The 14,746-nt window shown below is 41.9% G+C and overlaps 1 protein-coding gene across 2 annotated transcripts in view; it reads right to left on the minus strand.

Moving 5' to 3' along the window:
- The window catches only part of ISY1 (ISY1 splicing factor homolog), a 743,196-nt gene that overhangs the window by 467,701 nt on the left and 260,749 nt on the right, over positions 1-14,746 (minus strand). For both annotated transcript variants that reach the window (XM_053721042.1, XM_053721043.1), the window contains exon 6: positions 14,097-14,209. In XM_053721042.1, the coding sequence (XP_053577017.1) occupies positions 14,097-14,209 (113 nt within the window). The remainder of the gene's footprint in view (positions 1-14,096; positions 14,210-14,746) is intronic.

Below are 14,746 nucleotides of genomic sequence, written 5' to 3' on the forward strand. Positions count from 1 at the left end.
ACTAAATTACATATTCCTTGAGGATATTCAGGGAGGGGGTAACGTGATTAATGTGTACTGCAGGAAGTCGTCTAGGACCTAGGACCATGAGACCTCATTTTTATTTTTGTACGACTAATATTCCATCATATGGTAATAAAAGGAGACAAGTCACTGAAACCTGTTTAGCCTTATGGTACCGTCTCTATAGGAGTGGATATGATTGAGTGCATCTCTGTTAGATAAGAAGGGAGATGCAATTGGACTCCTAAAAATACCAATGGAGATGCACCTCTATACCAGTTATGGGAGAGAGAAAAAATAAATAAGAAGAGTAATCTAAGGCTGTATGGCATAGTAATTGATCACTCGCCATCTGATGGTGGCTATAAGGAAATTAGGCAGCGGACAAGAGCCGTTCAAGATGGGGGGAGAGAAGGGGAATTAGGCAGCGGGCAAGAGCCGCTCAAAATGGGGGGAAAAGAGGGGCTTTTTAAATTATATGAGAGGGTTTTAGAATATATGAGGGAGGGGATGTTTGTACCATAAAGAAGTAAAAGGGAGATATACTAAATATGCAATCTAAGTATACACTACTCTGGGGGCATGCACTACAGAACTGGTGTATCCTTCATAGCAATTCTAGTGGAAAGCATTGAGGTCTTGGATGAAACAGGTATAAATGTATATAAAAGGGAAGCAGGCCGTTTATGATGTAAGGCATGATATATGTTCTGGCTCTACAGAAACCATTAAGCTACATACTATCAATCCTAAATAGTAAAGTTCCTAGGAACCTGTGTAAATGTCTTAGCTATATAGTAATCACACAAAGTAGTTAGACTAGAAGTAGGGAACGTCACAACAATGGCAATGGTAAAATAAATTTCCACTATAATATATGCATCAAAGTCTCTTATCTCTTCAAACTAAGGTATACAGATGGAGTACCGAGTATGACAGTATGGTCATAGACCCCTGAATTATCTCCCACATTGTATAAGAAAGAATAAGAGCATTCATAAAGTATGACCCTCTGCTTAATTTTACCTACTAATTATCCTCCAGTTAGACTCTCAATGAAAACGTTGAGAACATAAATAAGTAGGACAAGAGTCTGACATAGAGGTATAAGACATTCGGGGAGCTGTATATGTGAGGACGATTTAGGTTTGAAATTAGAGGAGTATGGTGTGCACCATAGTATTGGCAGACTGGAGAGGGAAGTCATTGCATAGATTTATCTCTAGGTGGATATCTTGGGGACACCTAAGTTTTATAGGGCAGTAGATAAAAATATTTTAGCCTGGGTTCCACTGTCTCTGGGTATATGGGTCCAGGAACAGTGAGTACTAGCGATCTATATGATGCCCACTAAGGATCTTAAACTGATGTAGTATAGTTAGTTAAAGCGGGGGAGTAGAAATCAGTTGGTAGTAAGGGCGAATAAGTTGTATACACATAATCCTAGTACATCTGAATAGGTTCATATAGGGTGCCTAAAAATAGATATTTATATCCCCAGTGGAGGGTGTGATCTCACTTAATTAGACAAACAGAAACTTAATGGCAGGCATGAACATAAGTATGGAAACATTTGTGGGGGGGGGGGGCACCACATAGCTACAATAAAAACCTGTTAGAACAAAAGAGCCCCAGAGCTAACTTAATGGGGAAGGAACACATAGGTTAACAAACAAGCATTTAAACTATGGTAAAGCAGATGAGAGGCGGAGCGAACGGCTAACCAAGATGGCTGAACCTTACTAATGCTCTTATTACAAGCCGGGTGCTAAAAAGAATATACATGCCCTAATCAGCTAAATCATAAGTTCTGTCTACACTGGCTTGCATATGAAATTAAGCGGATCATGAAAATACTTTTTGTTGTTCCGTTGGCAGTTGCTCGTATAAGAGTGAGGAAGCGGCATAACACAGCGTGACAGGACTCTGAGCTACGAGCTGTGACGCAGCTTCATATTCAGCATCTTCAGTGCCCCATCGGCAAAAGATTGCATGAGCTGGGATAGGCTGTCTTCTCGGACAATTAAAGGACATAAGGGGTAAGCAATTATCACGCAACTACAACCCTATACCTGCCTAACATCACTGCAGCCCACCGGAAAGCCAACTCCCGCTCCGGTTTACACTAACTTTACAGTACATAACAGAAGTTTTTAGGAGAGAGGCTGTACTCACATACCCCAAGGTAGATCCTATAAGGGTACGATCATTTATGGGACTTGAAATAGACAGCAGCTGACACTTCATCACACCTCTATCAGGCACCGGAGGGCTGGAGTTCCGCTCCGGTGCATATACCATTAAACACCAGCACTGTCGGAAGTGTCACTAACAAGGAAACTGCATCCATCTCAAACATTAAAGTTTACCCTCACAAGCCACTATAAAGCTCACATCCTACACCCACAGATCTAACCACAACAACAAGATCCTGAAATTGGCGGAACGAGTCGGAGAGGGATTTTTGTGAGACTGACTTGCTGACTTTATGCACTAATACATATACCAACAATTAAAGACATGGTTCATCCTCTGGATTAACTTTTGCCATTACCCTGGTGTTGTTTCTTCTGCCCCTCCCTTATCAACCGGAGACCATCTATAACTGTGTCCTTGGGCCAAATTACATTGCAACCGCATAGCAGTGATCCAATACTCGCTGCCTTTGCTTGCTGACTTTAATGGGAACTTGCTAATTCTTGACAAAAACACAGAAAGCCCCTCTCTCCCTCCATTTCCCGCTGTTTACCATAGCAGCGGGTCATATCCTCATCCCCTTTGCCGGAATCGCCCAGTGAGGGCATTTTCCCCTGGAGAGTGGGGCATATATAATGTAACTTTATTATAATATAATTCTATTATACCGGTATCTTCTGCAGATAGTGACCCCTGTTACTTGGCCTATACCTCAGCTATCTCACCAAAATGTCGCAAAGAAGAGGGACAAAGAATGAGAAACAACACAAAACATCTCAGAAATCCCAGGAAGACATGAATGCTTTTTTCAGGCAATCAGAGAAATTTAAGCAAAGACCTGGGCCCCCTCTTGCACCTTCTAGTAACACACATTCCTATGGCAGAGGCCGACTCACCCATTACTTATAAAGCTATGGAAGACCTGATAAACCAGGTCAAATCTTGTATAAGAACTGAGTGTGCAGACCTTAAAAAAGAAATGGGCGATTTAGGCCAAAGAGTCGATTCCTTGGAGGAACACGAATATGTCATTGCCCAAAAGATGGCGGAATTATCCTCCAAAGTCAAATACCAACAGCAGTATTCAATGGAATTGGAGGATAAACTGGATGACCTTGAAAACCGCACTAGACGCAACAACTTGCGGTTTCGGGGCATCCCCGAGTCAGTTCAAGGCGGCGAAATACAAGAGTTCCTACTAGGTCTTTTTGCTGAGATGACAGGCCCAGCTGAGGGTGAGCAATCTAATATTATCCTAGATAGAGCACATAGAGCTCTCCGCCCAAAACCAGCGGCTGACGCCCCGCCAAGGGACATCATTGTCCGTTTCCAAAATTATCAACAGCGGGAGGCGATTTATAATCAGGCCAGACAACAGCAAGCTGTGGTTTACCAAAATACTCGCATACAAATATTTCAAGATTTGTCCGCAAGGACTCTACAAAAGAGAAGAGACTTCTCGGCCCTGACCTCTCATTTGAGACAGCTAAAAGTTCCCTATAGATGGGGTTTCCCTACCTCAATAATTGCTACAAAAAATGGCACCCGCCACGAATGCAGATCAATTTCGGAGGCCGAAAATTTCTGCACAACACTGGGCATCCCAACCCTGACCACAGAAGATAGACAACACATACGTCACACTCCTTCGGACCAGCTGGCCCCAAAACCACAAAGGAGACCTCTGTCAGATAACCAAGCCAGCCAATCTAAAAGATGACTAACAAACCGACTACTTCAATAGAGGAAGACACACAACAACCTGGGTAAAACCGACATGTCTTTTCTTTTTGGCCTCAAATGTGCTAACGACATCTCTGAACCCAACTTATTCTGGAGAAGTTCACATGGTTCTGAGTTTTGAACATCTTGTCCACTCCTGAAACTTCAAAGATCTAAAGGACTGTGGCAAGTATAAAAGACACTGTTATAATACTGTTATGAACTTACCTACTAACTCTCCTAATTATAAGGTTTGACTAGCCTAGTCTACAACTATAAGCCTAGACCACATCTTGTTTAGAACTTACAAAAAGACACCAATATACAGCCAAGGCTTTATATGTAGGCTGCGGCCCATTGTTTATATTTTTTGTTTATTAAGCTTATACATATTGTTGAGTTAGTTTGACTGTGTATTCTTTGTTTTAGACAGTTCAAAATTACTGAAGTAATATGCTCACGGATATTGCTCTTGGCTGTAACCAGCTTTAAGTGATATTTATTAAAATAAGATAATATTTGGGAAAATATGCAATGCCTGATATATAGATATTCTATAAATGGGTATATAGCGATAATTGATCTAAAAACAAGCACCCGGCTTGTTCATCTGCCTTGATTGAATTTGTTCTTACAACTGTTACTGTTTTATTGTATTCTCCTTTTTTTTTTCTTTATCATACGTTTTGTGTGTTTTTTTTTTGTTTGTTTGTTTTTTTAGCTTCTTTTTTCCTTTTTTCTCCTTTACTTATTCAACCTAAGACCACTCTCCCTTAACCCTTTTTTGTCACCAGGGTATTAAGGTTTGACACATATCTCCTAACTCTTTACACTCCCCTCCTCTTCTTCCCCCCTCCCTATTACCTTACCCTTTCTATCCCTATCCATACCCTCAAACCCCTCCAATCAGTACCCCGACAGGACACGATTCAAACACCTCTGCCTGCCCACCTCCTCTGCAGGAAACATCCTCTTTATTATCACCAATATCTAGCTTTTTGCACCTATCATGAACACACTGACAATAGCTAGTCAAAATGTGAAGGGGTTTCTCTCGGCAGAAAAACGCTCCATAGCTTTTTATGATTTCCATAAAAAAAACATAGATTTTATTATGATTCAGGAAACCCATTTTAAAAAACGTAACGAACCTACATTAGCCACTCGATATTATGATAAACATTTTTTTAGCTCAGGCCCCAATAGGAAAAGTGGGGTATGCATCTCTGTTAAGAAGAATGTTCCTTTTGAACTTTTGCAGAAATACTCAGACGCGGAAGGTAGACTTTTGATTCTTGTTGGGCTGTGTTACGGCCGACCGATCACCGTAGCCAATATATACGCCCCTAACAGACCTACACCCTCCTTTTTCAGATCTGTAACTAATAAAATAATGGACATCTCCAAAGGCCCGATTATACTAGGCGGCGACTTTAATTTTACAATGACCCCTGCCTTGGACAACTCACAAGGCACATCATATCTCAGTAGCAACATGCGAAAAACAAACTGTGCAACACTACACTCTATCTCACTATTTGACACTTGGAGGATAGTTCACCCTACACAAAAGGACTTCACATTTTTTTCACACCCTAAGCACACATATTCGCGCCTAGATTATCTAATGTGCGACCAATCTTTTCTTACTGACTTGACACAATCTCACATTCTCCACACACCCTGGTCAGATCACAGTATGGTATTATCCACCTTCTATTGGTCTACTAGACCCAATAAATTCTTGAGTTGGAGACTAAACGACTCTCTTCTAACAAACCCAGAAATTCTAGGAGACCTGACTAAGGTGACAGACGAATATTTTCTAATAAATAGACCTGACGATACATCTGCCGTGAATAATTGGGAGGCATACAAATGTTACATTAGAGGACACCTAATCAAGCATGCCACTAAACTACGGAAATTAAAATCTGCCCAATTCTCCCTTCTTACCTCAAAAAACTGACCCGACTTCGGCTCAAAAACTCTCCGATCTATCACTAGCAAGAGATAATCTTAACAAATATTTAACTTTAAATGCACACCTAAGAGCACTCACCTCCAAAGCAAAATTCTACTCTGAAAGTAATAAGGCTGGTCGCCTTCTAGCCAGATCGCTTAAAAAAAAGAGACTCAACTCCTTTATTAGGTCTATCAGGCACCCCTCAGGGAACCTGATGAACAAAAATGAGGATATCGCTAACTCCTTTGCCTCTTATTATTCCAAACTATATAACCTTGACCCCCACATATCCCAAGAAAAGCTTTGCAACATTGATAACTATCTAAAAACACTAGAGACACCAAATCTCTCGGACGAGGACAGACAATCCCTCGACTCCCCTATAACGCTTCAGGAAATAGCACTTACTATTAAAGCCCTCCCAAATGGTAAATCCCCAGGCCCAGACGGCCTAACAGCCAAATTCTTCCAACTGCTCCAGAACCAATTAGGCCCACCACTACATACCCTGTACACCTCAATAGACAAAGGAGAAACTTTTTCCCAATCCCTACTAGAAGCCCTTATAACGGTCATACCAAAATCAGACAAGCCACTCGACCAACCAAGTAGTTATCGCCCAATCTCCCTCTTGAATGTAGACATAAAAATTTATGCGAAAATACTCGCTTATCGCCTGAACAATATTCTACCGAATTTGATACACCCAGACCAGGTTGGATTTGTCAGAGGTAGAGAGACCAAGGACAACACAATTAGAGTACTACACTCCTTACAGACCGCATATGAAGACAAAGTACCGCTCACCCTCTTATCAACAGATGCCGAGAAGGCTTTCGACAGGGTCAACTGGCACTTCATGTGGGGGGCCCTGTCGAAGTTTGGCTTCTCCACGACTTTTAAATCCCGAATCCAGGCCCTATACTCCAATCCACACGCAAGAGTTCAGATCAATGGTACAGCTTCCCAATCCTTCCCCATAACAAACGGAACCCGACAGGGCTGCCCGTTGTCACCATTATTGTTCGCCATCACAATTGAGACCCTAGCTATAAAAATTAGGGAAAACCCTGATATACTCGGAGTACAATATAAACGTATAAATCAAAAATGTCTGCTGTTCGCAGATGACGTGATCTTCACACTTCAATCCCCATCCACGTCCCTCCCGGCTTTGATCCATACACTGGACGAATACGGACGAGTATCTGATTTCTCCATAAATATGGAGAAGTCTGGAATCTTGACGCTAAACGTGCCCACTCAGGATGTAGAATTTATAAAAACCCATACGAGATTTAGTCTGAATAACAAACTTAAATACTTAGGTCTTTTACTCCCTAGCACTCATCAGGAACTCTTCCAATGTAACTATGCTAAACTCCAGCGATCAGTGCAGGCCCTTCTTGAGAGTTGGCACAAACTAAATCACCTGTCCTGGATGGGAAGAGTCAATACCATTAAGATGATGATCATCCCGAAATACCTGTACCTTTTCCAAACATTACCAATGGCACTCCCCACTTCCTACCTTCAAACCCAACAAAGAATGATTAATTCATTTATTTGGTCCTATAAAAAACCTAGGGTCCCCCAAGACACTTTATTTCTCACCAAAGAAGATGGTGGACTAAATGTCCCTCATCTCCTGAACAACTATAAGGCCGTTCATCTCATTAGGGTGATCTCCTGGACCCGCTACAATCCCCCACCTCCATGGGTGCAAATTGAATGTGCCTTGCTGAAAACTACAACCATGAGAGATCTCCCTTGGCTCCCCAAGCCTCATAGACCACCACAAGCACACAAAAACTACTATGTTAAGACCACTTTAAACATATGGGATCACTTAATTAAGCATAACAAAGGGATATCCACCCCTATCTCCCCGCTAACTCCTTTGCTAGGTAATCAGATATTTCTCCAACATACATCCTTTGTCCAGTCACACACCGCGACACACATGCAGAATCTGCCTATTTATACTCTACTAGATTCAGGAACACTCAAGGACAGAGCAACACTAATCAGTGAATTTGGTTCACCCTTTCACAATTGGTACTCATATTTCCAGATCCGACATGCACTCTATAACAGCACGTATAAACAAAATATACTCAGATCACTAACAATATTTGAACAGCTCTGCGCCAATCCTGAAATCCAGAAAAAACTTCTCTCAACAAGCTATAAATTGCTTAGAGGGTCCTTTCCCCTACAGAGACCCTCCTTTCTAAGGAAATGGAACACAGAAACACGTGGTGATATTACAGACGAAGAGTGGAGATCATGCTTTAAAGCTACCCACTCTGCATCTTCTTCATTACTCATGGCAGAAACAAACTATAAAATAATATCTCGTTGGTATTTGACACATCACGACTTAGATATATTTTTCCTACGGCGTCTTCCGCTTGCTGGAGACGTTGTGGAGGCACAGGTACTATGACTCACATATGGTGGGAATGCCCCTCCATCTCGGACTTCTGGAACAGAGTTGAATCCACCATAAACAGAATTTTAGGCACAAATATAACGCTAGGTCCTAAACTTATTCTTCTCAATCTTCTCCCGACACTTCACTGCTTATACCGCACAAAACTACTCCAGATCATGCTGACTGGTGCTAAAAGACTAATACCACGATTGTGGAAATCCCAAATAATCCCGTCACACACTACTTGGATATCAGAAGTCAAACATATCCTGAATCTGGAAAGACAGTGTTATTGCTTCTTAGGTAAGCAGGATTTCTTTACAGACATGTTTTTTATTTGGGAACAGGGAACTTCTGAACTAACTATCACTGTCCCTGTCCCTCCCGACTCATAAATATCCGGGGCATCTCTCCGCAAATGCTTTCTTTTCAAGGACCACAACTAGCTTAAATTATATCTTCTATCATCAAATTTAGCCACATGACATTTACAACTAAGCAAACTTAGCAATCCAGTAAGAGGCAGGCACTCGTATACCCCTCTTCCCTCCTCCACCCTTCCCCCTCCTTCTTCTCTCCACACTACCACTATTTTTTCTTCTTTTTTCTTGATACAAAATGTATGACCCAAATACTCTCTTATATATGCTATTACTTTAAAAAATGTGTTTAAAAAACTTGGGTAAGACATTATTGTCTATGTTATATCGCATTCATACTTGTTGACCTTAGTCATTGATCAATATCTGACTTATGCAATTGTTAATGTATGCAAATATGTGAACCCAATAAAAACTTTGAAATATAAACTATGGTAAAGCAATGGGGGGCACAGCCTGTCCTCCTATGTCGTATGGGGAAGAAAGAGGGTAGTATGAATGTTAGCATCACAAGTTCTCCAGAGGTGGGTGATGGGGTGCTCTATATAGAAGTTATCATAGACGGTAGTCCCTTTATCAAAAACCTCTCTTTGGGAGATGAGGCAATCTAGGGTGGCGATGGGATGGTAAACCGTACATACTGTAGGCCAGCCACAAGTTCAATAGGGGCCATTTGCTATATAGTGAAGGTAGTCTTAACCGGGTATATGAGCTGTGGAGAGTGTGTATCTTGATGCCTGTGGTGTATGTGCGGTGCTGATTGTCTTTTCGTTCCCCTGTGGTACCTGGTGTTATCTCGATGGTTCCCCTCTCCCTGACAAGGTCTTCCTGTACGCCCGGTGGCCAGCCACGCTAACCTGGGTCGCTGTTGCAGAGAACTTCGGTGGAGGGCTAGTAAGCTTGACAGATGTGGGTGGACTAAACGAGGACGCAGGAGATATGAACTCTCTGCGGTAAGGAACAGGACCCAGTTGTTCTGATGATTCTCTTGTCTGACTTTCAGAGTCCAGTTTGAGGGAGGAGGCACAGCTCTTGTCTCTGCATGTCATGTCATATGGCAAATAGACTCCCTTTTTATCCGCCATCTTAGTCGAGTGTCCATGCTCCCCATCTCCGGTCATTCTAATGATGTCTGTGAGGTCCATGAAGTTGCTGTCCATTCGATGATCTAGGCCGTTCAGTAGAGCCCATATCTGTGGGGCAAGATCCTCCTCCATGGGTAACTGAGCTCTAGATGGTATTAAACCCTGTAATAATATCAAGAAGAAAGTACGCTCTCCCGGATAGCCCACACACCGGAAGAGGGGGGGGGGGTAGATGGTATTGTGATATGGGCCACAACGCTCCAATTTAAATTCAATAAATTAACCCTCCAGGTTAAGCTAATTATGATAATTTTAGTAGATCCAGGATCAGGATTGCTTCTTTGTGGAGTTTAGATGGGATGGCTATTATGTAAAGAGCTTGAGATATTAGCCCAAAAGCTAACAGTTTCTGCAGGTTAGATTCAGAGCTACACTATTCTGCGTCTTCTAGCTAACAGTTTCTGCAGGTTAGATTCAGAGCTACACTATTCTGCGTCTTCTCATGGCTGTGGCTTGGTCACGCCCCCCTGGGGGAATTTTTTTTACCTGGAGACTTTGCAGCATAGCTTTAATCAGCTGTGTCTGCTGAGCTTAGCTTCTTACCTATTACTGGTAAGAGGAAGAGAAAGGTTAAACATGTTTCCTCTGGCAATGGAATCTCTTCTCATCAGTATGAGAAACATTCTTTTAAATTATGTCATCCTCAGAGATCTGAGACAAACTGACCAACGCAGCTTCAGTAAGCTGCGTTGGTCAGTTTGTCTCAGATCTCTGAGGATGACAATAGTAGCCTCTGAAGGTGTGATATCAGACTCCGACTCTGCTGCAGACAGCCCAGTAGAATTTGAGGATGTTAATTTTAGATTCAAACTTGAACACCTTTGCTTGCTACTCAAGGAGGTGTTAGCTACTTTGGATGTTCAGAAGTCAAAGCCATCTAAGGCTGCTTAAATACCAAAGCTGGTCAGAGTTTATGATGTCAAACCCAAGACACTGGAGGTCTTTCCAGTTCCGGTGCATATGTCAGACATCATCTCCAAGGAGTGGGAGAAGCCGGGGATTCCGTTCTCCCTGTCCCATAATTTTAAAAGAATGTTTACAGTTTCTGAATCTAACTGGAGTTATGGAGTACAATTCCTAAGGTGGATTGTGCTATCTCCACCATGACTAAGAGAACTACTATCCCTTTGGAGGATAGTACCTCCTTTAGAGACCCCATGGATAGAAAATTGGAGGGGTACCTACAGAGAATATTTCATCAGCTTGGTCTTCTCTGGCAACCGGCTGCTAGCATTGCAGCGGCTGCTGGAGCCGCCACTTACTGGTATGACTCCTTATCTGAATTGATTTTGGAAGAGACTCCTTTGGAGGAATTTCAGGATCGGATTAAGGATTTTAAGATAGCCAATTTATTTGTTATGCTAATATGCAGGTTGTTCACCTGAGTGCAAAATCCTCGTTTTCGCAGTTCTGTCTTATGGCTAAAGTCCTGGTCTGTGGATATGGTTTCCAAGTCTAGACTTCTTTCCATACCCTTTAAGGGAAAGTCTTTATTCTGAGCTGGTCTCTATTCAATTATTTCCATGGTGACTGGATGAAATGGTGCCTTTCTTTCTCAGGATAAGAAGGCTAGATCCAAGGGTCATCAGTATGATAATTTTTGTTCTTTTTGTAACAAGGGACAGAAATCTTCCCAATAGTTCCTGGAAGCCTTCTCTGCCTTGGAAAAAGAACAAGCAGTCCAAGAAGTCCTCTTCTAACAATAAGCCAGCATGAAGGGGCAGCCCCCAATCCGGGACCGGATCACGTAGGGGGTAGACTATCAGTCTTTCAGGATGCTTGGATTTGTGACGTTCCGGACCCTTGGGTGGTGGACATGTTCTCCCAGGGGTACAGAATAGGGTTCAAGTCTTGCCCTCCAAGAGACAGATTCCTCCTATCAAGACTCTCTTCAAACCCTGTAAAGAGAGAGGCTTCTTAAGTTGTGTAAAGTATCTTTCTACCCTGGGAGTGATCGTTCCGGTCTCTTAATGCAGAACGGGGCTTAAGGTTCTATTCAAACCTTTTCGTCATTCCCAAGGAGGAGGGAACTTTCCGTACCATTCTGGATCTAAAGTGTCTCAACAAATTTCTCAAGGTGCCGTCCTTCAAGATGGAGACTATCAGATCCATTCTTCCGTTGGTCCACGAGGGTCAGTTCATGACCACTATAGACCTGAATGACACATACCTTCATGTACATTTACAAGGACCGTTTTCAATTTCTGTAGTTTGCCTTTCTAGACAAACACATCCAGTTTGTAGCCCTCCCTTTTGGTCTGGTTACAGCTCCCAGGATCTTTACAAAGGTGCTGGGAGCTATTTTAGTGAAATCGCTGTGGCTCCGTACCTGGACGATATCTTGGTTCAGGCTCCATCTTTTCATTTAGCAAGATCTCACACGGACTCTCTGCTGTCTCTTTTTTGCACCCACGTGTGGAAGATAAATCTGGACAAGAGTTCTCTGGTTCCCAATACCAGGGTTTGTTTTATTGGGGACAATCATAGATTCGGTTTCCATGAAGATCTTCCTAATGTATTTAAAATGATCCAAACTTCTTTCTGCCTGTCTCTCCCTTCGTGCCTGTCTCTCCCTTCCTTTCTTTGAAGTAATTGGTCTCATGGTGGCCACCATGGACATTATTCATTTTTCTAGCTTTCATCTGAGACCCCTTAAACTATCTATGCTCAGACAATGGCACGGCGATCATTCAGATCTACCTCAGCGGATAGTCCTGGACAACCACAAGAGAGAATCTCTCTCTTGGTGGCTCTGTCAGGATCATTTGACCCAAGGCATGTGCTTTATGAGACCATTGTGGGAGATTGTGACTACAGATGCCAGCCTCCTGGGCTGGGGAGCAGTTTGGGGTCCCTTAAAAGCTCAGGGATCCTGGTTGCTGGAGAAATCCGTCCTTCCCATAAACATTCTGGAGTTAAGAGCAATCTACAATGCTCTGGTAGCGTGGCCTCAACTGTGTTCTCTCTGGTTTATCAGATTTCTATCAGACAACATAGCATCTGTGGCTTATATCAATCATCAGGGAGGGACAAAGAGTTCCCTAGCTATGAAGGAAGTCTCTCGCATCCTTCAGTGGGCAGAGTTCCACAACTGTTACATTTCGGCCATTTATATACCGTGAGTAGATAATTGGAAAGCAGACTATCTGAGCAGACAGAAGTTCCATCCAGAAGAGTGGGCTCTTCATTCACTTTACCAATGCTGAGTCTTCTTCTTGGGCTTTTAAGAACAAAGCATCCATGGAACAAATCTGTAAGGCGGCTACTTGGTCTTCTTTGCATACTTTTACTAAATATTACAAGTTTGATGTTTTTGCATCAGCTGAGGCTTCCTTTGGGAGAAAAGTGCTTCAAGCGGTGGTGCCTTCAGTTTGGATCCCCGCGCCTTTAGTTCTCCCTCCCTGTCCATTTTGTGTCCTCTATGGCTTGGGTATTGAATCCAATAGTGATGATACAATATACCCAACAGTTATGAATGGAATTGTGGACTCTCCATGACATCTCCCACCCCTCCCTCTCACCCCCTTCCTGGAAGTCTACCTGCCTTCCCCCTGACACCTACCACTGGCACCAGCAGATTATCATGACTGTCTGTCACGATGGGCAATCTGACTTCATATGGTAAGGGAGCACGATCATTGCTTCCATACGATATGAAGGAAGATGCCTGCTGCCCAGATACAGGAAGTCTTGGTTGCCACTTGCAAACAATATCAAAGTAGATTTACGTTATTCGATACACTGGGATTTCCATATCAGGTCTTAGATTTACATCAAAATGAGTGAAGATATTAAGCAAGATTAGGATTATGGTGAAATCCCACATGATCAACGTTAAGCAAATTGTGAACTCAGCACTGATTATGTGAGTTAGCTGTTTTGTTCACAGTGCAGATGACTGTAAAAAGAATAACTGAAGGATAACTTCTCGAAGAGCACTTCCTCTGCTTAGCTAAAAAAAGTTTCAGATAAAATATCTTACATTTTACAAAGCTGTCCATGTGATATTATCCAGTTATATTTTCATAGATATGCTGCATTACTTTCACATGATTTCGCAAATGGGTAACATGCAACATGTGATACTGCCATCAAAATTAACCTGACAAACAATACTTTCCTCCTTCCACAGTGTTTTGTTTTCTAAAAATATAGTGATGATGCAATATACTTTCTGGTAACATCTTGAAATCAACAATCAACCTGAGCTTAAGTGAGTTGTTTTTTTTTTTGTTTTTTTTACTTACACCATAATCTGGTCCCCCTAGCTCCTTGATTCGCACCTCCCAGTGTCCCTTTTCTCTGATAAGCTTGTTGATTTCATCATTTAAGTCCCGTATCCTGAATTCTCCTAAGCCAGCTAAACAAAAAAAAAACAAAAAAAACAGAAATCTGTAAGATACCATTCATAAACTTGAGCATAGATATTAATATTCTACTAAGTAAGGTGCATAAAAATACATGAATACATGAAAAAAAGAATCATCAACTTAAAGGACCAGTCAACACAGTAGATTTGCATAATCAACAAATGCAAGATAACAAGACAATGCAATAGCACTTAGTCTGAACTTTAAATGAGTAGTAGATTTTTTTTTCTCACAATTTTAAAAGTTATGTCTTTTTCCACTCCCCCTGTACCATGTGACAGCCATCAGCCAATCACAAATGCATACACGTACCATGTGACAGCCATCAGCCATTCACAAATGCATACACACTTACACTTGTACATGCTCAAAAAGTTTAAATTAAAAAAAGGAAGTAAATTGGAAAGTTGTTTAAAATGGCATGCACTATCTAAATAATGAAAATTTAATTTTGATTGATTGTCCCTTTAAACCATCATGAAAAAGATGCACATGCTATAGTTTATGTTCTTCAGGGCTTTCCATTA

The sequence above is a fragment of the Bombina bombina genome, chromosome 7 (genome assembly GCF_027579735.1).
Source record: "Bombina bombina isolate aBomBom1 chromosome 7, aBomBom1.pri, whole genome shotgun sequence".
Taxonomy (NCBI): domain Eukaryota; kingdom Metazoa; phylum Chordata; class Amphibia; order Anura; family Bombinatoridae; genus Bombina; species Bombina bombina.